General features: G+C 48.1%; 1 protein-coding gene across 2 annotated transcripts in view; it reads right to left on the bottom strand.

The window, feature by feature from the left end:
* Positions 1 to 264: 264 nt before the first annotated feature.
* Nfkb1 (nuclear factor kappa B subunit 1) overlaps positions 265 to 25,643 on the bottom strand; it is a 116,955-nt gene continuing 91,576 nt past the window's right edge. The window contains exons 13-26 of one of the 2 annotated variants that reach the window (XM_041655084.1): positions 22,926 to 23,072; positions 21,369 to 21,458; positions 19,754 to 19,942; positions 19,224 to 19,277; positions 18,602 to 18,743; positions 16,438 to 16,552; positions 11,755 to 11,956; positions 10,926 to 11,095; positions 10,542 to 10,644; positions 8,309 to 8,433; positions 7,315 to 7,381; positions 6,824 to 6,996; positions 5,924 to 6,101; positions 265 to 1,101 (exon numbers count right to left, since the gene is read on the bottom strand). In XM_041655084.1, the coding sequence (XP_041511018.1) occupies positions 941 to 1,101; positions 5,924 to 6,101; positions 6,824 to 6,996; positions 7,315 to 7,381; positions 8,309 to 8,433; positions 10,542 to 10,644; positions 10,926 to 11,095; positions 11,755 to 11,956; positions 16,438 to 16,552; positions 18,602 to 18,743; positions 19,224 to 19,277; positions 19,754 to 19,942; positions 21,369 to 21,458; positions 22,926 to 23,072 (1,916 nt within the window). In that variant the 3' untranslated portion in view covers positions 265 to 940. The remainder of the gene's footprint in view (positions 1,102 to 5,923; positions 6,102 to 6,823; positions 6,997 to 7,314; positions 7,382 to 8,308; positions 8,434 to 10,541; positions 10,645 to 10,925; positions 11,096 to 11,754; positions 11,957 to 16,437; positions 16,553 to 18,601; positions 18,744 to 19,223; positions 19,278 to 19,753; positions 19,943 to 21,368; positions 21,459 to 22,925; positions 23,073 to 25,643) is intronic. The other variant, XM_041655092.1, reaches the window with a different exon arrangement.

Here is a 25,643-nt window from a genome sequence, read left to right as displayed (position 1 = left end):
ATTTGTCTTTTTGCACATTTCTACCTTTAAAAATGTGTCTAAAGGAGAATGAGAATGTGATACACAGGCTGTGGACTGACCCAGTTAGGGGAGAACGTGGATGTGTAAACAGGCTGTGGACTGACCCAGTTAGGGGAGAACGTGGATGTGTAAACAGGCTGTGGACTGGTCCAGTTAGGGGAGAACGTGGATGTGTAAACAGGCTGTGGATTGACCCAGTTACGGGGACTCCTCTGAAAAAGTATTTGCAGAGATCAGACAAGATGAGGTCAACAATGAGCTTGTCCTTTTATTATAAAAGTAAAATAAAAAATAGCATTTATAAATCCAACATTTTTTCTTTTAAAGTATTTGATTTAGAAAACATATTTACAATAGTAAAATGCAGAAAAGGGGGGAAAATACTATTTTCAGCATTGATTGTAGCAGGTTTTAAATATTGTTAAGTTCATGTTTTTTTTTTCAAATCACAGATAAACCACGTTAGAAAAAGCAATGTCTTTTTTTTATTACTCATCACGTTACTCATTTAAAAATATCTTTCCTTAATCTTAATTTGAATGCACAATTGTACTGTAGATGGCTAGAAAGGACACCAGGTGGAGACAGTGACACCTTTTAATGACAGCAGGAACCCAGCAGAGGGACAGCAGCAATGACACAAAGCGAGTGAAATCCAGTAGCAGCTGGAAAAGCTCAAGCCACCATACCCCAGCCACAGCCGAGTGCTGTGATCTCTAGATACCATCTGCTTGGGACAACTCAGTCATTTCAGAACCAAGAAAGGAAGCCGAATTCAGGAGGCCTTGGACGAAATCAGGAACGGCCCGGCAGGCCGGTCACCCTCCAGCACCTGTGGACTCACTCTGCCTTCCTCCTTTGGATGGATGCAATGGAATTTCAGGCTTTGGTTTACACAGTGTGGGAAACTGCCAGCAGGCTAAATTTTGCCTTCTATAGGTCCTTCCTGCCCGTAATTGTGGGGCATTTTGTTCAGAGATAGCACTGAGCTGTCTCCAGGTAAAGACTCTGTAAAGCTGAGTTTGTGGAAGGACGTCTCCACACCACTGTCACAGATACTGTCGTTGTCCCGGAGCTCATCTGTGGAGAAAGCACAAACTCATTAGGCTTTGGCTAGGCCAAGGCGATGCCTTTGTTCTGCCCCGCTGTCCTAGCCATCCTCAACCGCCAGCTTCGCATAGCTAGACTCACCGGAGAAGAGTCTCAACCTAGGGACTGCCCAGAAGGCATTGCTCTGTGGGCATGTCTGGCGGGGACTGTCTTCGCTGTTAACTGAGGTAGGATGGCCTGGCCCACTATAGACAGCATCGCTCCCTGAGAGGTAGTCCTGGGCTGTGTGAGACAGTCGCTAAGCATGGGCCTGCGAGGCAGCAGGCAGCAGTCCTCAAGGGTTTCTGATTTGGAGTTCCTGCCCTGACTTCCCTCAGTGACGGGTGGTAACCTGTAAGCTGACACAAACCCTTTCCTCCCCTAAGGTACTTTTGGTTAGGCATCATAGAAAAACAAAAACCCCACCTTTCACAGCAGCAGGCCTCCCTTCCCTGACCAGCCATGGACCACTGTATAGACCGATGTCCACCGGCCACCACATGCCACCTGGCCACCCATGCTCATCAGCTTTGCTCACAGTGGCGTGAAGACAGCAAATGACAGAATACTGCTGTGATTGGAGTTGGCCAAGAGTACATCTTTCTCTTGATATCTTGTCTCTGTTGGAATCCTTTCTGATTTCTCTTGAATTAGAATATACATATTTTCCCCTTAGGAATGAGGCATATTTTTCTAACTGCCCTATTACTTTTTACAGCCAGGAAAACTGCTGAACATATGACAAAATAAATTCATAACAGAAGTAGGAACTAAAAGAATGAGATCTCTCTTTGTGCTGTATGAGCTACTAAATAATACACATTGCCTAGAAAAATTTTTGGTGCACGAAAATGAGGATGTTTTGTAAAAATGTGTCTATACTAAAAACTTAAATTCTATTTGTTGGGAAGCATTCTTGGGGATCTAACCAGAGGAGATTATTCTCTGTACAGAGTGACTAAGAAAACAGAAGCCTAATATACACTAAACAAATGCTTGACTCTCCATGCTTTGGCTCCTGGGATGGCAGGAATTTCCCACCCCCTGGCTTTTCCAAAGACACAGGAGGAAACAGTCTGGCTCACAAAGTGCCATCTTTCTAGCTGCTGAGTACTGACTTTTTAATTATTATAGGAGACATGTGAACGCCTTGTGACAGCATTGTGGTGCAGAGAACAGACGTGGAGGTCAGCAAAGAAACAGTCCCTGTTGGAGTTCAGCAAGAAATGAGGCTGGCTGGACTGGACTGGAGTCAAGGAGAGAAGGCAATCTGCTAGGTTGAACATGAGGCGCTGAGTGCCAGAAAATGTTCATGACAGCTCTTAGAATATTGTCTTTGTCTGGAAGAGGGCTATACTTTTGATGGATGTAGCCAATATGAGTTTGTGGAAGGGTGAAGAGCTGTGTGCAGATAACAGGATTTATTCAGATACCAAGAAAGGTGAAATTTCAGGGGAATTGATGGAACTGAAAAATACTAGTCAAGACAATCCAGAGGGAAAAAGACTGCATGTCCTCTCTTCCGTGTGGATCCTAGCGTCCAATAGTCACATATGTGTGCTTATGTGGGGTACATGTGGGGAGCAGCCAGGAAACTAGAAAGGGGCACTGAGTGGGGGAGGAGGGGTTTTCAGAGGGGAAGGGTAGGGGGTGCAAGTGAGGATGCGGGGTGGGACTGGGGGTGAGAAGAAGAGGGAGTGGAGAGGAGGAAAAACCAGAACTAAGCTCACAGCAATGCCATAAGGAAACCAAGTGCACACACACGAACACACACACACCTCACACGTGCACGGACACACACACGCCGCAGAGAAGGGAGCTTAGGATTGGGCTAGCTATAGAAAACAGTGAGGAGGAGGGAGCAAGGTGGATGTGAGGCCCTGAGTATGGGCTACCAGCTATGACAGATGCATCAGGGACATGAGCAGGGAGGTGGCTGGTGAGGCCATGTGAGTGGAGCAGGCCTAGGAGCGGTGGGGACAGAAGCAGATGCAAAGGGCTGAGGTGACAGGACGGGCAACACGTTTAAAACTGTTCTTCCGAGAAGCCTGACCCAGCTAAGGAATGCCAGAGGAAGTCACGCATTGTTTTCTCTGAGTTTATGTTTTAAGGACGAGGAAATGACGGCCTGATAACTAGGTAGCTATCCACAGCAGGTGGGGAAGCAACCGATAAAACAGAACAGAGGCAAGAATCAGGCAGGGACCTGCTGAAGGTAAAAGGGATGTCCCCTAGGGGGAAGACTGCCCCAGGCAGAGGGCACACAACCTACCGAGCCCAGAGGGAAGACCTCCCACACAATACTGGCCTGGTCAAACACAAGAGACTGCTAATTGTTTCTGTTTTCAATGGGGTTTTGTGGCAAAGGTACAAGCTGAGCAAGAAGAAAAGGGTGTTTGTTGGGTTTAGAGAAAGCATGGCATGGTTTGAATAAGGCAGAATAACGAGACTGTAAGAAGTACAGTGTTCATGGTCTGTACTGAGATCCATTCCTACAATTGTATGCTTTAGGGGAATGACAGGTGAGACTGTTAATATGGGAAAACAAGGCAGGACACGAGTGTGGATGGGAGCTGAAGGGAGGGGGTGGCTGGTGGGGGGACGTGGAGGACCTGAGGGAGAAGGTGGAGGACCTGAGGGAGGAGGTGGAGGACCTGAGGGAGGAGGTGGAGGACCTGAGGGAGGAGGTGGAGGACCTGAGGGAGGAGGTGGAGGACCTGAGGGAGGAGGTGGAGGACCTGAGGGAGGAGGTAGAGGACCTGAGGGAGGAGGTGGAGAACTGAGGAAGGAGGTGGAGGACCTGAGGGAGGAGGTGGAGGACCTGAGGGAGGAGGTGGAGGACCTGAGGGAGGAGGTGGAGAACTGAGGAAGGAGGTGGAGAACTGAGGGAGGACGTGGAGGACCTGAGGGAGGAGGTGGAGGACCTGAGGGAGGAGGTGGAGGACCTGAAGGAGGAGGTGGAGAACTGAAGGAGGAGGTGGAGGACCTGAGGGAGGAGGTGGAGGACCTGAGGGAGGAGGTGGAGAACTGAGGGAGGAGGTGGAGGACCTGAGGGAGGAGGTGGAGGACCTGAGGGAGGAGGTGGAGGACCTGAGGGAGGAGGTGGAGGACCTGAGGGAGGAGGTGGAGGACCTGAGGGAGGAGGTGGAGAACTGAGGGAGGAGGTGGAGGACCTGAGGGAGGAGGTGGAGAACTGAGGGAGGAGGTGGAGGACCTGAGGGAGGAGGTGGAGAACTGAAGGAGGAGGTGGAGGACCTGAGGGAGGAGGTGGAGAACTGAGGGAGGACATGGAGGACCTGAGGGAGGAGGTGGAGAACTGAAGGAGGAGGTGGAGGACCTGAGGGAGGAGGTGGAGAACTGAGGGAGGAGGTGGAGAACTGAGGGAGGACATGGAGGACCTGAGGGAGGAGGTAGAGGACCTGAGGGAGGAGGTGGAGAACTGAAGGAGGAGGTGGAGGACCTGAGGGAGGAGGTGGAGGACCTGAGGGAGGAGGTGGAGAACTGAGGAAGGAGGTGGAGAACTGAGGGAGGACATGGAGGACCTGAGGGAGGAGGTGGAGAACTGAAGGAGGAGGTGGAGGACCTGAGAGAGGAGGTGGAGAACTGAGGAAGGAGGTGGAGAACTGAGGGAGGACATGGAGGACCTGAGGGAGGAGGTGGAGGACCTGAGGGAGGAGGTGGAGAACTGAGGGAGGAGGTGGAGGACCTGAGAGAGGAGGTGGAGAACTGAGGAAGGAGGTGGAGAACTGAGGGAGGACATGGAGGACCTGAGGGAGGAGGTGGAGAACTGAAGGAGGAGGTGGAGGACCTGAGAGAGGAGGTGGAGAACTGAGGAAGGAGGTGGAGAACTGAGGGAGGACATGGAGGACCTGAGGGAGGAGGTGGAGGACCTGAGGGAGGAGGTGGAGAACTGAGGAAGGAGGTGGAGAACTGAGGGAGGACATGGAGGACCTGAGGGAGGAGGTGGAGAACTGAAGGAGGAGGTGGAGGACCTGAGAGAGGAGGTGGAGAACTGAGGAAGGAGGTGGAGAACTGAGGGAGGACATGGAGGACCTGAGGGAGGAGGTGGAGGACCTGAGGGAGGAGGTGGAGGACCTGAGAGAGGAGGTGGAGAACTGAGGAAGGAGGTGGAGAACTGAGGGAGGACATGGAGGACCTGAGGGAGGAGGTGGAGAACTGAAGGAGGAGGTGGAGGACCTGAGAGAGGAGGTGGAGAACTGAGGAAGGAGGTGGAGAACTGAGGGAGGACATGGAGGACCTGAGGGAGGAGGTGGAGGACCTGAGGGAGGAGGTGGAGAACTGAGGGAGGAGGTGGAGGACCTGAGGGAGGAGGTGGAGAACTGAGGGAGGAGGTGGAGGACCTGAGAGAGGAGGTGGAGAACTGAGGGAGGACATGGAGGACCTGAGGAAGGAGGTGGAGAACTGAGGGAGGACATGGAGGACCTGAGAGAGGAGGTAGAGGACCTAAGGCAGGTGGCATGGAAGGAAGGGTCATACATTATGTCTGCTATTGTCTGGTTGCTGCTCCTTGTCTTGTGAACCCAGGGTTATTAATCTTTCTTAGAACCTCTCCTTAAATTGAACAAATATGTGAGATAGTGTTTCTTTAACCCCCGTAACCAATGTTTACTGAGAATGTAAGTGACCCATGTGCCAATGTGAGTGTCTGTAGGAATTGCCCCTTCATGTATATGGGAGCATGGTAGGGAGTGGGGAGTGTGTGCCATAGGAAGACATATCCTGTAGAAAAGACTGGGAAAGGGAACTGCAGTGCCGTATCACAGAGCAAAAGGAGATTTCTCAGCCTCTTTACCTAGGTGCTGCCTTGTAGAGGAAGATGAGAGAGGCGGTTCGGGGGCCCGAGCAGTGGTCACGGGGCTGGAGGCTGTGGTTTCCGGGGTGCAGAAGGCTGACTGGATCACTTCAATGGCCTCTGTGTAGCCCATCTGCCGCAGGGCCTCCATCAGCTCTTTGATGGTGCCCCCAGAGACCTGGTAGGAAAAGGGAGAGTGTGTTCCAGCCCCTGTGCAGACTGCAAACATCAACACCTATCCCTTCTTCCCTGTGTCTGCTCCAGAGAGCCGGGAGTCTGGGGAGGGCAGCGGGAGGAGTCCCTGAGGAAACAGGGATCAAACATCACTCAGGAAATCACAGGAGAGATGGAGAGGGAGAGGATGAGGGTGATGGAGAGGATGAGGGACAGGGAAAGAAAGCAGAGGGGAGGGAGAGAGAGAAGCTTGTGAGCTCACTGAGCAGGGAAGCTGCTGGCAGCGACATCTGTGCCCAGAGATGATCAGAATGAGAAAAGACAGCATCTAACAAGGACGGCCTCACACGCTACCATCTCCCCATGCTTCCTACTTTTTGGCTTGGAACTGTTCCAGCAGGAGTCACCTCACAGAACAGGGAACCCATGACCCTGGGTTCCTCTTGGAAACGGGTTGTGCAAACTGATCATAGCTTAGAGCAGCCCACCGGTGTGGTGAGCAGCACTTTTTGCAGGGAGACTCTGTGAGTCTGCAAACAGGAATGTCTAGAGGCAGGCAATGGGTCTTCTCAGGAAGACAGGCTTCCATCCTGCCTGGGTCCCTTAGCCTCTCAGTGCTCTAGGCAATGGCTAGTTTTCATCTACAAAATTATGACATATCGGAGGGGATTGTGCCCTGGCCAGTGGTGTTAACAGTCAACTACAAACAGCAAGGTGGCGCCTTACCTCATAGTTGTCCATGAAGGTTTTAGAAGGAGCAGGGCTCAGCCGGAAGGCACTGTTAAGTATCCCCAGACCTAACTTCTGTGCCAGAGTGGCCCAGTTTTTGTCTGGATCAGGGAGCTCCAGCAGCTTGTGGAGCTGTAGTCTGGTGTCTTCGGGAAGCTGTTTCATGTCTCCTGAGGAAGAAACACGGCTGCTTTAACTGTCCAGGGACAATCAATCTGAGAAGATCCATCATTATCATTTTGCTTCCCCAACTTCTGATGGAAGCAGTGAAGCTTCTAGAAAGTCCAGAGTCCCAGCTAAGCAGCAGTGGCCTATGCTTTTATCAATTGGATCAGGACCAAGCTTCCCCCTTTTCACAACCCCAGTGCTCTTTGTTTCTGAACTAAGAACTGGGCCTCTGGCAGCACAGCCTGAAGCAGGGCTTTCCTCTCCTCCCATAAACCACAGCAGGGGTTTACTCTGAGAGAATCAGCTCTGGCACAGCTCACCTTGTGGTAGAATATCATCTGATGTGAACACACGCTCATATGGCTTCCCATTTAGTATGTCAAACACCTGTTGGACAGAAAATCATAAGAGATACTCATGGAAACAAGCTTTTATTTTTTGTTTTTTGTTTTCGAGACAGAGTTTCTCTGTAGCTTTGGAGCCTGTCCTGGAACTAGCTCTTGTAGACCAGGCTGGCCTCAAACTCACAGAGATCCACCTGCCTCTGCCTCCTGAGTGCTGGGATTAAAGGCCTGCGCCACCACCACTGCCCAACTTGGAAATGGACTTTTAAAAGTCCTAACTACAGAGGTTTTCCTGGTGTTTTCTCTAGTTCCCTTGCTGACGGTGCACAGGTTATGAAGGTCAGGGGTCTCTGCAGTGGGTCAGTATTATGTGTACCCTGGAGGGACACCCAGCCCAGCAAACGGGCCCCCAGGAAGTGCCCAGATGGTGTAGATAAGGAGCTGCTGCATCCCTGCAAGCCTGACTGTCTCAGGTACTTACACTGCCCACTCTGCCCTCTGGCCCTTTCCCTTGGTTCACTTACCTAGTGACTGCCTCCCCCTTTAAGTCTAACTCAGCTGAGTTTTAAGAAAGGCTTTTAACATGTTTATAGAAATCCACAAGCGAATTCCTAGTTTATTGTTGTGTTCAGAAACCTGCACCTGAGTTCTGAGCAGACTAGCTTCTGACAAGAGCTGACAAGGTTCCGGTCACATGCACCGAAGGGTGACTCTTCTGTGGATTCTGGGCTCTTTGAACTTCTCACATCTCCACTGTGATCTGAGGAAGCAAGCAGCTTCACTCTCAGGGCTCAGCTGACCTAGATCTTTCAGGGATAGGCATCTCAAGATAAATACGCCTCTTGCTCAGCAGACTTCACACAAAGGCACGCTCTTCAGGGAGAAGAGTGCCAAGAAGGCCATCTGTTTTAACCATTCCCGAGCCACTGACTCCCCTCAAGCACCATGAGATGGACTGGGCAGGGCTCACCTGCCAGTTGGTAGCCACGTCTAGGGGTGTGATGCCTGGTACCACTCCCTCGTCTTCTCCATCCTTCTCCCAGGACTCGTCCAGGTCATAGAGAGGCTCAAAGTTCTCCACCAGGGGGTCTGCTCCTGCAGAGTCAGGCAGGACAGTGTTAGGTAAGCTGCAAAGCTCATCAACTTCTAACAGCACACAGGGGTCACGTGTCTAAGGGCAATTTCCTTATTAAAGGCTAATGTGTTTTTTTTTTGTTTTGTTTTGTTTTTTTGTTTTTCGAGACAGGGTTTCTCTGTGGTTTTGGAGCCTGTCCTGGAACTAGCTCTTGTAGACCAGGCTGGTCTCGAACTCACAGAGATCCGCCTGCCTCTGCCTCCCGAGTGCTGGGATTAAAGGCGTGTGCCACCACCGCCCGGCTTAAAGGCTAATGTTTATGACTAGGAAAATTTAAAACAACTTCTTTTACTGAAAAGCTATCAAAGGATGCCCTCTACAGCCAAGGACACTATTACAAACAAAAGACTTCAAACACTCCGACCTGCAACTCTGCAGGATGTATCTCACTGAATGATGCATTTTAATCTAAGACATCAGCGGCAATTTACAGGGACCAGCATGCACATTCAGGGGTGAGCCTTGAATCTTCGCTTTCCACCCACCAGTGCACACACCTCACTCTCTTTTCTTGCTTGCTCAAAACAGCCTGATGTCTACTGCAGCATGGCCAGTTTTATCCATGGCTGCAACACTTTCAGGCCCCTAACTCTTAAGCAACAGGAAAATAAACACCAAAAGAACCCTGTGCCAGGTAGGATGTATTGTTACAGAAAAAAATGTGCTAACAAATCTTGGGAATCTAGCCTGTTCTTCAGCTTCCAGCAAGGAAACACAAAAAGTAATTCAAATGTTAGTGCGGGCTACCTCTTGGAGTCTTCCTGGCTATTCTGCCAGTGTTCAGCTCGATATTTAACAAACAGAGGCTCAGGACAGCTTTTTGGGATGAAGACTTTGCCTCAGTTCTGCTGGCAGAACATCTGAACTGGGCCAGCACTGTGCTATCTCGCTGCCCTCTGCAGCCTGGCATGCTCTATTATGATGGCAGCACAGCATGGCCAGGAGCATGATGGAGAAACGGTTTGCAGCCCCGAGGGCTCCGCATGTCCTGAAGAGTCATGTGACCTTCCCGATGCTGAGGATGCCCTGCTAGGCTTTTTGTACGATTTTCTTTGTACCATGTACCACACAAGCTATTGTTTGCTACATTTTCAGGGCAAATTCAAATGAATAACTTTCACATTTCTCAATTATGTTTTTATTTCTGAGGCAGTATTTATCTTTGGTTGGCCCAGAACTATGCAGACCAAACTGGCCTAAACTTGAGGCAGTGCCCTTGCCTCAGTCTCCTGGGTGCTGGGATTACAGGTGTGCACCACTGCGTCTGGTCAGAGCCAACACTGTTTTTCAATATAATCAGTGGCTTCCAAAATGATTCCCGCATCGCAGCTGGGGCCTCTCAGAGAGAACACAGTTCACTTCAACTAAGGAGGAGAGAAAGGCTGTTGCTTCTTTTCTTCTGCTCTCCTACCCTTTCCACACAGTCCATACAGAATCCAGTCTGCTTGAGTCGATGGAGAATGTGCCTTCCACAGTTTTTTTCCGAAACAACTTCTGAAGTAAACTAAATGCCAATCTCATCAGCCACTGGAGACATGAGATGAGCTGGGATATTGTGCTTTGAGGGACTGGAGAACTGACTAGAACACTACCTGAGAATCCAAGAAAAGTAGGAAGACACATGGTGCAGAGGATAAGAGTCTGCAGGTCCCGGCTGTGGGGGTGACACACAGCTGTCTAGGACACTGGAGTGGGGCCTGCCTGTCTTTCTAGTCTGTCTGCTTGGTGATAAAACAAGGTTGATAACAACAGTGCTGATCTCCAGCAGCCCCCGTGGATTAAATACAGTAAAGGATAGTGGATGTGGGATGCCAGCACGGTGCCTGAACATAGCACAAGCAGTGGATGCCAGCGAGCTTTAGTGTTTCATGACATGACCATCAAGGTAAACACAGGATCACCAGGCCGAACAGAGCCTCTGTGTTAACTGAAGCATGACCAGCCATGTCTCCTTCCCTTACCCACTTCCCAGGAGCTGAACCGCAGCTTCAGGAGGAAGTTTTGCACTCCCAGGCAGAGTTTGCATGGCTGATGCCCAAGCCCATCAGTGACCGGCAGGCCATCTTACCTGCAGCTTTGAGAAGAGCTGCCAGTCTGGTGGACCCTCTTCCGGCTGCTATGTGTAGAGGTGTAGTCCCATCGTAGGTGGTGCTGTCCACATCGGCATCGCCCTAAATCCGCCCACAAAGAAAGTTAGCAGAGGCTCTTCCCCACTAGTCTCTATCCCCTCTCTGCATGGCCTCTCAGTTGCTGTATTAGGCTGGCCCTTTCACTGAGGAAGCCCCCAGTCGGAGAGCGGGGCTGGAGCTGGGGATGCAGGAAGTGTGTCCTGAACTCATGTGCAGATGCTATGCAGGGATGGATGCACAGCAGGCACTGGCATCATTCTTTGAAACGACTTCCCTAAAATTCCCTTGGGGATGTAATTCAAGAGCACAAGCATGTCCTTTACCTCCAGAAGCAGGCAGCCAGCCAGCGAGATGTTGTCGTATTCCATGGCCAGGTGCAGTGCCGTGCGCCCAGACTTCTGTTCCTGAGCATTGACTTCTGCCCCCGCAGCCACAAGCAGCAGCAGACATGGCAGGCTATTGCTCATCACAGCTATGTGGATGGCATTGAGACCTGAGACCAAGCAAAGACACAGATGTGGGCGGGACTGGCGAAACAGGGCTGTGGGAAGGAGGGAGGCCACTAGCTTGCAGCACTTCTGGTTTCTGCTCGGGACATGCTTCAAAGGCTCTGAAGGGCCACTGTTCTCCCTTTAGAAGCCACAAGCTCCTATTATGATCACGGGAGACACCAAGTTACTAAATAAACATTCTCCATATAACTGATGCTTTATGTAGTATAAGATCACTGTTTGCTAAGGCCTGCTTTTTCAAAAAACACTAAGTGACGCTCCCAAATTACTTTTTTTTTTTTAAATTTATTTATTTATTATGTATACAATATTCTGTCTGTGTGTATGCCTGAAGGCCAGAAGAGGGCACCACACCTCTTTACAGATGGTTGTGAACCACCATGTGGTTGCTGGGAATTGAACTCAGGACCTTTGGAAGAGCAGCCAATGCTCTTAGCCACTGAGCCATCTCTCCAGCCCCCCAAATTACTTTTAAAGGAGTTTGTTGTGGTAAACAGCTGAAATAACCACAAGACAACATAATCTCCAGTTGGCCGAGAGACCATCTGTGGGTCAAAGTCAAGGCACACACATTTATCAAGTGCCAAGCAATTCTGGAGAAGCTGAGAGAAGGTTCTGCGGCCGTGCGACTGCCCCTTACCTTCCCCGTTGGGGTGGTCAATAAGGGGCGCTGCTTTCTTGTTCTTCAGAAGGACACTGAGGATCTTATCGTGCCCTTCTCTGGCAGCCATGTGCAGAACGGAGTTGCCCCAGCGGTCCAGAAGGCTCAGGTCAGCCCCAACCCTCAGCAAGTCCTCCACCACATCTTCCTGCTTGGTGATTACGGCCAAGTGCAGAGGTGTCTAGGGAGAAGGGGGCAGGAGAGTCAGTGGTTGGTTGGGAACATCTGTAGCGCCTGGCTTCAGAGCCACCACTGCAGTATGGAGTCATACTCAGGGCCATTTGTCACGCCCAGAGTAACCCTCAACTCTGTCAGGAGCTTCCTGTCTCACATGGTATATACGCTCAAAGGCCTAATGCATGAACCAGCATGCAACAGTCAGGGTTATAGGATAAATTTAAAATGCTTTTGTCACAGTTCAACTGTTGACATTTTAACTCACCTAAATAAATGTTAGTGGTTTTTTTTTTTTTGAGTTTATGATAGGTAATTCTGTACATTAGCAAATCCAACCAAAGTTGTGGTTTTAATAAAGAAATGTAAATAGACTATCAAAAAAAAAACAACCAAAGACAAAACAAAAAACAATCAACAAAGGTACCATTCTTCTACAGTGGCATGGAAATACATTTGTTAAATTAGAACACACTGCTGCAGGCTGGCTTCAAGAGGTCTACTGTTACAAGCTAGACCCAATGTCATCAAAGGTGCTACTGGATTCTAATTGGCATAGTTAGGACAATACAACAGTCTCCAAAGAAAGCTTAGGCAAAAACCATCCCAGTTATTGTACATGATAGGTCATGAAAGGTCATTCTGACCACAAAGTTGTGCTTCCATGAATGCAAGGGGGATGCTTGGAAACCAGTTTTCAGAAATGAGCAAGACGAACACTCACACTCACGACAGTGTGTCGATAAGAACAGAGGTCACAGATAGAGCGCGGTACTTTCTTGGCACAAGTCCTCCTTCACAATGACATCAGCTGTGCAGTGAGAACTTGCCCAACCTCCCAGTCCAGGAAAAGCTCCTGGCTGCAGAAGCAGTGGCAGGTGGGCTACCAATACGCAGGTTGCCATGGTGATAACTTAGGCGTCTGGATCTTAACCCCTAGGATTATATCTTAAACAGCTGTAAAGCGTGGGGCTCTCATAATCCTTAGGATCTGTCTGTGGCGCTCAGTGCTCATGCCACCCTAATCGTCCAACTTCTGACACAAAGGGACAGTGGGAGTGATGCAGACACTGGAGTGCTGTGTACCAGGGGGCACTAGAGCACTCTCTTGGGATCGGTGGCAACAAACCAGCTGGACATGGAACTGTAGCACGGGTAAATGCTGTAAGGCCAAGACTAGGCTGCTTACACACTTACAAGTGTGCTCACAACTATTTATGTATGCATCCCCTCTTCTCAGAGACAGAGTCTTGTCACCAGGCTGCATCTGTGTATCTATGCACAAGGACTCCTCCTGCCTCAGCCTCCTGAACACTAGGAACCACCACACTTGGCTTGGGAAAAAACCTACAGAGTCATCCATATGTACATGCATGCAAAGTGAGTAAAATCTGTTCAGATATGTGCACTGTACCTGTTGCAATTCCCTAACTGTGATATTGTGTTAAGCAGGACATAGTTGCTGGGGGAAACTAAGTAAAAGATCTTCCAGCTTACTCTTGGAAAATATATAGGTCCTTAGTTTAATCTTTCAATAACTATGAATAATCTGTAAATTATTTTATTTTGAAAATAGAAAGGCTAGTGCAAGGTACGAAATATATGCATAAAATACTGTGGATTATATGTGAGTATACATGTATTCTTTAATACATGTCATTCAAGTACACATGGATGTAGCCAGCACCCAGGCAAGGACAACGTAATAGTTACATTTGGGAATAGGGACCTGCCAGATTCTAGGCAAAGTAATTCTGAGTTCTTAAAATATATCATTTTATGGTATTTAAAAAATTGTGCGTATATTGAATTTACAATAATTAAGAACATACGACAAAAATAAGTGCATGCAAAATGCCCCATAACAGTTTATGGGAACTTATGTAAATAAACAAACCCATGCCAAATACTGGGAGAATGCAAGAAGAGAAGATAGTTTAAACAACAATGATTGTGCCCAGAGAGTGGTGGGGATGGGGTTTGATCGTGAGAGGAATGCGCTGTGATTGGTGGAAGATTTGGAGCGAATGTTTAAGATAATTTACCAATAATCCAAATTACTTGGAGAACTGTACAGTTTTCTGTCGAGAATGGTTATTAACTGGGGTGTGGTAGCGCCTGTCTATAATTTCAGCTCTGGGGAGGTGGAGGCAGAAGGATTACCATGAGTGTGGGGCCATTCTGGACTATACAGTGCGTTCCAGTATCTTGTCTAAACAAATGAATAAACAAACAAACAACCCAAAATAACCAAAGAAAACAGTTAACAAGCTGGGTGTGGGGCACACATTTGTAACCCCAGAAGCCATGGAAAAGACTCAGGAGGACTGTCAGTTACATGCCAACCTAGGCTACCTATCAGGTTCCAGGCTAGCCCAGAACACAGGAATACCCTCTCTCAAAAACAAAACAAGTCCACAAAGCCAACAACATGCAACAGTTACCAGAGAAGTTACCCGTTAGTCAGTATGCACTCAAGGCTAAGAATCCCGGGGCACGGCAGGGAACACAGAGGTTTTGCTCACTAAGCAGTGCCAAAGTGGGAAAAATGGGGTGTGGGGCTCCAAATCTGAGAGGCTCCGCACATGCAAGCTGGAGCAGAGCCCAGCTTCTAACCTCACTGTGCCTGCTTATGCAGATCCTATCTGCCAACAAGGGCTTCCTGGAACCCAGACTCCAGGGAGCAGAGGGAGCGGCCCTTGAAAGGAGGGCTGGGGAGCCACAACATCCTCTTCCTAGGTTTATTCTTATCCTTGTGACGCATAACAATGCAACCAGTCAAAAGTTTGGAAAATTAAACTTTCGGGGCCAAATGGCTTTACCCCCAGATGCTGTGGAAGATGGAGGAACACAGTTCTTGATGTACACATCTGAAATCACGCTTTATCCCAGCTATTTCATGGTGCAGTGAAAAGCCTTGCGCTCTCCCGGATAACAGTCACGGTCACAGGAAGTGTGGTGCACTGTGTGTAAAGTGGTTCTGCTCCTCTAAGAGGAAACACTGCTCAGAGAAAGACCCCTGACAGCTACAGGCTGGTGTTTAGTTAAAAACTGTATCACAAATCTTCTCCCAGCCTCCAATTTAGAATCCACAAAGTAATTTTAAAATGATGAATTAAAAATAAGTAAGTTAATGATTTCTTTTTAGAAGAAAATACATTTTTAGACTTTTTGGTGTGTGTGTGCGTGTGCACACAGTTAATTTTGTGTGTGTGTGGGGGGGTGCAGGCACAGGTGTGCCACAGGGTGCATGTGGAGGTCAGAGAATAACTGTGGGGATTGGTCCTTGTCTTCCACCTTGCTTTGAGGTCTCTAGTTCCTTGTTGCATAGACTCTTCCTTCCTGCCATAACAGGGGAGTGCTACTGAACCTGGCTCTGTGAGATTCAGGGGAACTGAACGCTGGTCCTCACACCTGCATACACTAAGACAGCTCCCCAATTCTTTTACAGTAATGAATGGGTTTTTTGTTTGTTTTGTTTTTTTTCTTTAAAATGAAATCAGATGACAGGAACTTTGGTCCATGCCTGCTCATCCTACCTGAGGGAGGATACTGATAGTTCAGTGCTATCCTGGACTACAAGCTGTGGCAGGGCAGAGGTGGGGGAGAGGGAGGGAGACAGGAAGAGACAGACAGAGAAAAACAGAAAGAGGAAGGAGGGACAGAGTGAGACACACACACACACACAGACAGAGAGAGAGAAGGGGGATATGAAGAAATGAAAATAATTTCTTTTAAAAACAGAGTGCCGTGGTTGTGGTTTGGCAGCAGGGTAAGCAGGGTACGCTCTCAGCTCTGGGGGTGATTGCCCAGCCATGGGTGTTCAGAAAGACATTCTGGTCAAGCGAGTGCAAAGAAAACTGTCAAAGCTAACGAGAGGGCAAGAGCGGCAGATCCAGAGATATGAGACCTGCTGGGTAGAAAAGGGCATGGGCTGGAGACAATGAAGAGAGTGAGGAGCAGGGGGTGAGGGGGGTCCTTGGCTCTGGCCTGGGCTCCTAGCATCCCATACCTACACTGTGGTTCTCCCTGTGGGGTTTCTAAATTTTGCTTAACCCAAACTTTCTTCCTGGCCTCAGCTGCTAATGCTGTCTCCAGCAGTCCTCCTAAGTCTCCTCAAACCCAAGCTGGACAGAATGCTGGTTCTCAAAGAACTCCTTACTGAGGGCCATCTTTCTCCATTGCTTTGTGCTCTGGTTTCAAAACTTTTACTTGATACACACTTGATATAATTGTTCAAGCACCTCTCAGCAGGCTCTGAATTCTTATAAAGTACTGGTTTTTCAACTTGATTTTCTTCATAGTTATGACCTTTTTGCTAGGTTCTCCCTCCAAACAGTATCAGCTCTGAGTTTTAGAGCTTAGAGTTTGTCTTGTCTAGAGGGGTGCTGAATTTCAGCGTGGGGTTGTGGCTCTCAAACCCATGATCCAAAACTTCGCATGTATAAATTACATTCCCAACTAAAGACACTTTCAATTTCTGCCTACCTGATACAGATCATTTCTCATGTTGATGATGTCATTGGAGATCAAACCGGATGTGACTTCCAGTAGATCCTTCACAAGCTGAGCATGAAGGTGGATGATGGCTAAGTGTAAGACACTGGAATGAAACACAGCGGCGTAGATAATTAGGGGTTAGTAAATGACAAAAATTTCAAGGAATGATTAGAACTGAGGACTGAGTCAGTTATTATGCAGGGCTTCCTTTGGCCCCACTATGTTTTAAATCTGCAAAATGTGCTGATCTAGGCTTTCTCACTGCTTATCCCAGGCTCTGACACTCACTGATGGTGCCCACCTGACTCTGGGAATGTTGATGTCTGATGAAACACACAAGGTGCAAAGGCACCCACTCTGGCTGGAGATCAAATGGCCCTAGCTCCAGGCCAGCTCTCTCTGTGCCCCTAACCCAGGCAATTCTCCCCTATCTCTCCCTCATGTACAGACATTGAGCAAAAGTCAATGCCCAGGCTTAGGAACAGCTCAGAAAATTCAGCTGCCCAGATCTCTTCCTCCAAAACAATGTGAAGTGATTTTTATTTTTAAACAAGGTCTTGTCATTTTGCCCCGAAGTCATTCATTTAGAAATACCTCTTTGTGAAGACCACAACGTACTTTTTAGACTCCCCTATGCCAACATTAACCCCAAGAGATTCATGCACACTTTGATGAGAAATAACCCAGCCTGATGGAATGCTGGTAGAAAGCTTTTAAGACGTGACATAGACATGACATTCACACAGTAGAGGGCATGCTTCAGAAGAGGCCTAAACATTTCCATGTGCAGCTCAGCATTTCAGCAAAGTGCACCCCCCTGGGAATTCCCCCCAGACCAGAGGGTTCTATATATTTTCTTTATTGCATTTTCTGTGATGATTAATAGCTACGGGGCTCAGCTACCAGGCAAACAGGACAAGCTGAGAGACAATGAGAGTCCAGAGTGTTCCCCTGTCTATTCTCCTAAGTGGGCTCCTCTGTGTCTTCCAGGTCTTGCTCCCCCAGTCTCTTCAGGAGCCTGCTTGTGTAAGTCTTGCGGGGGCTCTGTGTCTGTACCCTGCATGGACAAGGGAGGCCACTGTCTCAGCTGCTCCATGAATGTCCAGGGTCCACACCCTTGCTTTCTTCTCCACACGCCTGCTGGATCGCTTGTGCCTGGCACCCTTCCCACGATCCTTCCTTTACAACAGCAGCATCCCCCTTCTTCACAGGCAGGTGCTCATCAAACTCACTGATTCGGTGGGTCCTTAAAGATGTCACTTGGGGCACCCGTGTCCTGCCTTGGTTAGCTGCCCTGCTCTGTGGTTATTAGCTATCGAATGGTAATTGGATGCTTTTCCCCTAAAGACACCTTCTGCTAGTCAAGGCTGTACACAGGGAAGATAGTCTGGGTTCTTCTTGTACTGCAGAACAAGGCCAGTGGTTATACCACATCCTTGGTTACGCCACAAGCTACGAGGACAAAGGTCTCTGTATGAAACTCCTGAGGTTGGCACTCTCCTAACGCCTTTTGTTTTTAAACTGAGACTTAACCCACAGCACTCCGGAACGTTTCCACAGAAAAGGACTTTCAGTGTTGATGCTATTTTAGGATCATTTGATAAAGCACTTGAGTCTCAAGACTGCTGTCTCTGGCTATTTTTATAGGCCTTCAAGTCATTTCAAAAGTCTCAATGAAAGGATTAGAGAACTGCTTTAAAGGGAGCCAGGTGGCTCTGCAAACAGAACTCAGGGACAGACAGCAGGCGTGGTGTGAGGTGAGGCAGGCAGGGCCTGGTCCACTCTCATACTAGTGAACATGGACAGAGACCACAGAGGAGTGAGGAACTAGGAAGGAGTGGCATTTCCTCTTAAATATTGGACTGATACTGTTGCCATTACCTGGCACTTCCTTGCGTACATCAGACAATGCTTTAGGGACTTGGCAGAACTATCAATAATGCTCTCAATTACTTAAATAAGGAAAGCAAGGGTTTAGAACTTAACACGCCATCCACACATCTGAACCATCTTGCAGAGGGAGGTGCCACACTGCAGGGCTCTCGGAGGAATCCCCCCAGAGCCATCCCTGTCTGGCCAGTGTGCATCAGGCCTGTTCCTCTTCCTCATACCCAGACAGTGCTCGCTATGCAGCAGTCCGCACTGAACCCACCTGTCTCCGTTCTCATCCTGCACCACGGTGAGATGGCGCTGCACAGCCAGCAACATCTTCACGTCTCCCGTCACCGCGTAGTCGAAAAGGGCATTGGCATGCCGCTTGGCCAGCTGCAGAGCCTTCTCAAGAAAGAGGTTATCTGCAAGGCAATGTCCACAACCACAGCTGAGTCTCGCTCGCCTCCCCTACACGCATGGCAGGGCACATCATTTTAGTTGAAAATGCTCCTTTTGGTGCTTCTGGATTGGGGAGACTAGAAAAAGCACAATTGGGCATTGTCTCACTGACAGATAATACAGCCAAGAGATTGATTTTAGAGTGTCTGTGGGCCATGAGGAACAACTGAAAAATATCTGTTATTTTAAGGAGAATAGTCAGTGTCTCTGATTTAAGGGGAGTAATCAATCTCAGGGAAATTGGATTTTGCCATGATTTTAAATAATCAATTGTTTATTATAATAAGCTAATCACTTCTGGAATCCAGTCTGAGTCACACTGAAGAAACATGCCCTCTGATCCAGACATCATCTCGGAGAGTCACCAGAATCTTTGGAAAATTCATTCTCTTAAGGTCAAAGGACAACAATCTGTGACCTCAACACAAAAGGGCACATCTCACCGGTTTTGTAGACATACACAATACATAGATACATGGAGCATCTCAAAGAGGCAACTGAAAAACGGAAAAAAGAAAATACTTGATGGTAACCATATGTGGCTCCCATGTCCTTCTGAGTGATGTCCAGAGTTAAGCACACACGCTAGTGTGCCTGTTCAAAAGGGACATTTCCTTTCAATTCGGCTGCTTCAGAGAACAGAAATAAAAGCCACATATTCAGGCAAACTTCTTCAATATAGCAGCTGAGCTGGCTGCTGGGAGGGATGAGTGATGGATGTGGAAACTTCTGTGTTACCTGGGCCAGGGACAAAGTGCATTGCCCCTTTATTACCCAGAACTGCACATGGCTGGGTGAACACACCCAAGTCTCTGCATAAAGATGATTCTTGGAAGGCACACGGCACCTTGCAGGGCACTCAAACAAGGTGCTGACCCATCATTTTGAGATGAACAGGAAGGAAACCTTCCTGTCCCTAGAACTGCACCCTCCCCAGCTGCCCGTGGAAACCCTTGTGGGCATGCTCACCTACCCTGAAACCCGGCACCCCATTCCTTGTCTTCCACGGTGGACGCCAGTGCGACTGCATCGGTCTTCACGCTGGACATGCCAGACTCCTTATCCTGTGCGGCTGGTTCCTTCTCAGAGAGATTCCCAATCTCTCGGTCACCACTCTCGTCACAGTCTTTAGGGTTATTTTTCAAATCTGTATTTGTAGTTCCTAGGATAAATGCAAAAATGCCATCTTTTTCTCAATAAAATCTATTAATGAAACTATAACTCACAACTTCAACATAGGGCAGACAGAAAAAAGAAAGAAGGCAGGTTAGTTGAAAATGGAAAAACATGAATCTTCATTACAAATAATAAGTTCTAGATTTAGTTTATATTTATTTCTTTATTTACTTTTGGAGACAGTGTCTTGCTGTGTAGGTCTGGTGCAGAACTCACTATGTAGACCAGGCTGGCCTCACACTCACAGACATCTGCCTGTCTCTGCCTCCCAAGTGCTGGGATTAAAGGTGCACACCACAATACCTGGCATGCTTTGGAAATATTTTAACTCACAAATATTTTATTCAGAAGCATTTAAAAACTCATCTCCCCAAAGCTCCCATCTCATTGGCATCGGCTGTGTCTACTCACAACCATACCCTTCTCACCTGCTCCTGGAAGGCAGAAGCAGGAGAAACACAAAGTCAAGGCTACACAGTGACATTCTCAAACACAACCCAACGCAAACAGCGAGTGAATCTCATCTTGTTTATTTGTGAAGGAGAGAAAGGAGATAAAGTTCTGCATGCTGAAAGTTAGCTGAAAAAATGTGAAGTTCTTGAAAGTAGTTATTTTGCTTTCCTAGCGTGAGTAACAAGGAAAAGTGTGCAGAGCTCATCTCTACCCACAGTCTGGCCAAGTGTGGCTCCAAGACTCCACGTCTGATCACGCTGTTGTTGGAACCACGTTATGTGACTCGTACAACAAGGGTACCTAAGATCCTTGGGCAGATCTGGTATGAAACCCGATTCTGCCACCACCAGCGCGGTGTCTTCAAAAGAGTAAATAAAAGTTTCTGAACTCCACGTTCTGTCCAGACTGTCAAGACTAGTGTTCTCCTTGCACAGGGATCATGAGGTCACGGTTAATGGAAAAGGTAGTTCTATTGTATTCGATGCACTGTTACCTGATTACACAATAAACTATAATGTCAGGTAAGATCTCCAAAAAAGGTTACAGTGATATATGCACCTGGCATGAACAGGTAGCATATATGAAGAGACTGTATAGAATAATTTTGCGCATGCCAAACTCTGAGCAGACTGTAGGCACAGCACTGAGAGGGTGCATGTGAGCGGAAAGGGCCAAGCCTACAAAATGAAAAATGATTTCAAAAGCAGAGCATTTGAGCGAAAAGGCAGAAAAGGTGATACTTTTGTGTCTCGGTAGTCAAGTCTATAATTTTTGCGTTGTGCCTCTGCCTTACTTTCATTCATGCAATGTAATGAGGAAATAGGTAAGTGTCAGGAATATTCCTTATGCTGGCCTAGAATGTTAAAACTATGAATTTACTGGGAAGTTATCTTCTAAAGCTTTGAAGATGACACTGTTGTCCATGCATTTTTCTTTCTTGGTATCCGAGCGGGACTTACCATGGGTGATCCCAGCGTTGGATTTAGTGACTCCAGGATGGAATGTAATCCCACTGTAAGTAGGAAATCCATAGTGCGGGAAGCCATACCCTGAGGCAGCAAGGAGACAAAGGGGACATGAGAAGACTGTTAGCCGACTGTGCACATGCTCAGGGCAGTACCAGTTTACAGGGCTTTGCCCGAGAGTCACCGAAGGAAAGACGGTTGAATTCCACTGTGGCAACACAGGACTGCCCAGGCTGAGAAGGGCCTTACTTCCCAGATGAAGGGGAAAAAGTACTTACACCAAGACTTAGAGGTCCATTAAAATAACTAAACAAGATGACCCCTGATGAGAAAAACCCAAATACAATAATATACTGATGGAAAAAAAGGCCTCCACTTTCTTTTTCATTATTTTTGGTGGAAGAACGGACTGATAAGGCTTTTCAGAGGAGCAGCCAGCACTCGGCACCACACACTCTGACGGGACAGTTGAAAGCAATTACAAGTTATCTGGAATAAAGGGAAAGCCATGCTGCACAGCTGAGCAGAAGCACAGCAGAGCTCAGCACAGCACATTACCCAGAAAACAGGAAGCAGCACTCAGGTCAGTTATGCTATAGGGTCGGTTTTCACTCCTCCAGTACGAGTCATTAAACTTGCTACTTGGTTATACTTCCACAAGAACTGCATCAGCACGAGGAAATGCTCGAGCTAACATCAGGAACAGAGCAGCCGCCATTCTACATTCACAATCATGGTGTAATGATAATAAAAATCTAGTATCAATAGATGGCTGGAGCTCATAGATATTTACTGGAATATGTGCAGGGCAAAGCTAGAGGCAGGGCATCCACATACCGTCACTGCGCCTTTCTGCTAACTCTCCAGTGGGGGCTTTTCTGACTCAATGTTTTACAATGTAGTGTCTACAGTCTGCAGTATCGTGTGGAGTTTATAATACACATCGTCCCGGTAATAGGTATGACAGACATCTTGATGTTTCCCACAACAGCAGAACAGCCCCTCTAAAAAAGGGGAAGGGGAAATACTCAAAACTTATTTGAGAAAGCTATCTTCTAGATGAATGCTTCAGCTGACTGACCCTTCTTACAGGTTTGGGGGCTATCCATGGATTGTGCTGAGATCCATGGTCCAAGACTCTAGAACTACAGATGCACACAGACCTATGGTAAAGCTTGCAGTGTAAAAGTCAGGAGACGACCGACAACAGCTCACAGTAACGGGGCAGTTAGAACAATAGGCTGTAGTAACAGTTTGGGGCATGTGGTCTTTCTTGTCAAGACAATGGTAATATTTTTAGACTAAAGCTGACCGCGGATAACTGAAACCACAAAAAGTGAAACTGGATGGGGGAGTAGCTACTGTACTGTAAGATAAACACCGATTTCTTTGTCAAAATTTTACATTTGTAGGAAAATCTCCATTAATTTGAAATCTCATAATTAGCAACATCACCATCACTCAAGCAGCAGACATGCTTGGAAACCTGGGAAAGAAAACTGTCGCTCACCAACATGAAAGAACTTTAGACAGAAGAGCCTTTTCTCGTACCTGGGCCGGGATTTCCGGTACTCCCTCCGCCACCACCACTGCCGAACATGCCACCACCGCCCGCTCCGGCTCCACTGCCACCACCGCCGAAACTGTCCGAGAAGTTGGGCATGAGCTTCTGGCGCTTCCTCTGCACTTCCTCTTTGTCTATATTTACAGGAAGGGAAACCAGAGGGGAAAGATGGATCAGGTTCCACCACCAGCCACAGAGAGACTATTGATTCTCATGATATTTTTAAATGCCTTACAGGGAAATGGAAGGCACCCAAGGAGGAAGCATGGTATTTACTCCAATGGGCATGAAGACCAAGAGCGAGCCTCGGCAACCGCAGCACAGCACACACCCAACCTCACTGTGCAACATCTCCCGAGTTCCCAGTGTTAGCAAGTGGGTGAAAGATCCAATTGATCTTCAAAATTTAGATAACCTGAAGATGCACACTCTTCAAAGAGTACTTTTATTTATTTATACTGAGACAGGATCTCACCATATAGCCCTAGCTGCCTGGATCTCACTATGTAGACCAGGCTGGCCTCAAACAAACAAAGACTCAACTGCCTCTGTCTCTTGAGTGCTAGGATTAGAGGTGTGCACCGCCATATGCAGCTGACATCCTCAACAGTTGTTCTTGCTCACCTAAGACAATGACGACCCAGCTAACGTGCATGATGGATTACACTGAATTAGGTGCTGGGATCAGGGGCACAGCAGGGCGTCTTTGCTGTCGAGGACCCTCTATCTCAATTTGAAGGCAGAGAGATTTAGTGGGCACTGTGATGGTATGCACGTAAAAACACAGTGGTCTGCCAAACGTCTGTAAAGACCAAGGACCTGATGTCAGAAGAACAGGGGGTATTCTTTCACAATAGTGAGAGAGAGATGGGGTAGAGCCCGAAACACAGAGAAGGGTACAGGTTCTGGAGGTGACTGATGGTTTGGGCCCTAGAGTCTCAGACTCAAACACAGAGATTGCCTCTGGAATAGAGGCCTGTCCAGGTCTAGATGCCTTGAGGCTTTGGTTTGCTGCTCTGCATGGGGTTCTCTATTTCTTGTTTCTCACTGCCTGTGCTCCTCATGAGCACAGACGTCCTCCATAATTCTGTTACTGCCATGTGACCACCATCTGCGATGCCCTCCGTTCCATCATGGCCTGTGTGGCCATCAGCGCTTCGCTTTCAGCCCTGCCACTGTGTGGGGTCTGCTGCCGTGTCACTGTGTGTGTGTGTGTGGGATCTGCCACGGTGTCACTGTGTGTGGGGTCTGCCGCCGTGTCACTGTGTGTGTGTGTGTGTGTGGGATCTGCCACGGTGTCACTGTGTGTGGAGGGGACCTGCCACGGTGTCACTGTGTGGGATCTGCCACGGTGTCACTGTGTGTGGGGTCTGCCGCCGTGTCACTGTGTGTGTGTGGGATCTGCCGTGGTGTCACTGTGTGTGGAGGGGACCTGCCACGGTGTCACTGTGTGTGGGACTGCTGCAGTGTCACTGTGTGTGGGATCTGCCGCCATGCCACTGTGCTCCTGTTCCTTTGCAGTCCGCCAGTTTCCTAGCAGACACTCCTTTGTTTCCTTTGTCTTGGGGGCTGAGAAGTGAAGGTGGCTTTTTGTTTACATTAAACAGTCCCTGTGGTTTTCTCTATCCAGTGAACAGGCCAATTGTAACAATTGTCCTGTGTCGGACTTTTCAATGCCAGTTTTCATGACGGTTTATGTTAAGAAAGATCTTCACTTTTCTAGTTCCATGGCTGTTTCCATCACCCATGATGAGGCACAAGGTTGGTGCTTCTGGACTATTAGGGGGAAAGCAGAGTAGCATGGTGGACTGCTAGTCCCTTTAAAGTCAGAGCTGGGCACACCAGGATGGTTATGAAGAAAACCATAGCTTTCTAGCTATGAAAGGAGTGAGCTTGAAGGAAGACACTCTGGCTACTTCCAAACTAAAGATTTGTAGAAAGATTCATAAAGTTTCCCCCCCAGTTACACCATAACTAACACCTAAATTCACTTAGCCTATAAACTGTTGCTCTTACATGGAATATTAGTCCACTGTAGGAACATGAAACACAATGGGTAACTTACTCATTTTTAGAAATGCTATTTTTAATAAGACACCCCAGCCCATGTGTGAGGGGGCGTGGTTCGCCCACAGCATGCATGTGGAGGTCAGCAGTGAACCTTGGGTGCTGGTCCTCGCCTCCCACCTTGCTTGAGACCAGCTCTCTTTGCTGCTGTGCATCCCAGACTAGCTAGCTGCTGAGCGTCTGAAGATTCTCCTGCATCCATTTTCCATCTTCCTGTGGGGACACTGGGGTTACTGTCACTCACGCTATGTGTCTGGCTTCTGAGCTCAGGTCCCAGTGCTTGTATGGCAAATGTTCTACCCATTGAGCTGTCTTCCCAGCCCAAATGTTGTTTGCTGATATGGTTCAAGCTAAGAGGTTTCACATTTACTGTGTACTCCCTTTTGAAGTAGAGATGCCTTACTTTTCACCATGAAATCAAAGTTTTTAAATGTTTGTTTTTGTTTATGTGTCCGTGAGTGTAAGCCGCAAGTAAGCAGGTACCTGTTTAAGCCAGAAGAGGGTGCTGTCTCCCACAGCTAGAGTTACAAGCAGCTGTGAACTGGTACATGTGGGTGCTGGAGACAGATTTCATGTCCTCTGAAAGCAATGAGCATTCTCAACTGCTCAACCATTTCTCTAGCCTCCAAATTCAAATT

This window comes from Microtus oregoni, unplaced genomic scaffold, assembly GCF_018167655.1.
Source record: "Microtus oregoni isolate MIOR12 unplaced genomic scaffold, Mior012 000000F_ref0000247, whole genome shotgun sequence".
NCBI classification, from domain to species: Eukaryota; Metazoa; Chordata; class Mammalia; order Rodentia; family Cricetidae; genus Microtus; species Microtus oregoni.
The sequence above is the reverse complement of the archived record's forward strand: the minus strand, read 5'-3'. Positions and strand labels throughout refer to the sequence as shown.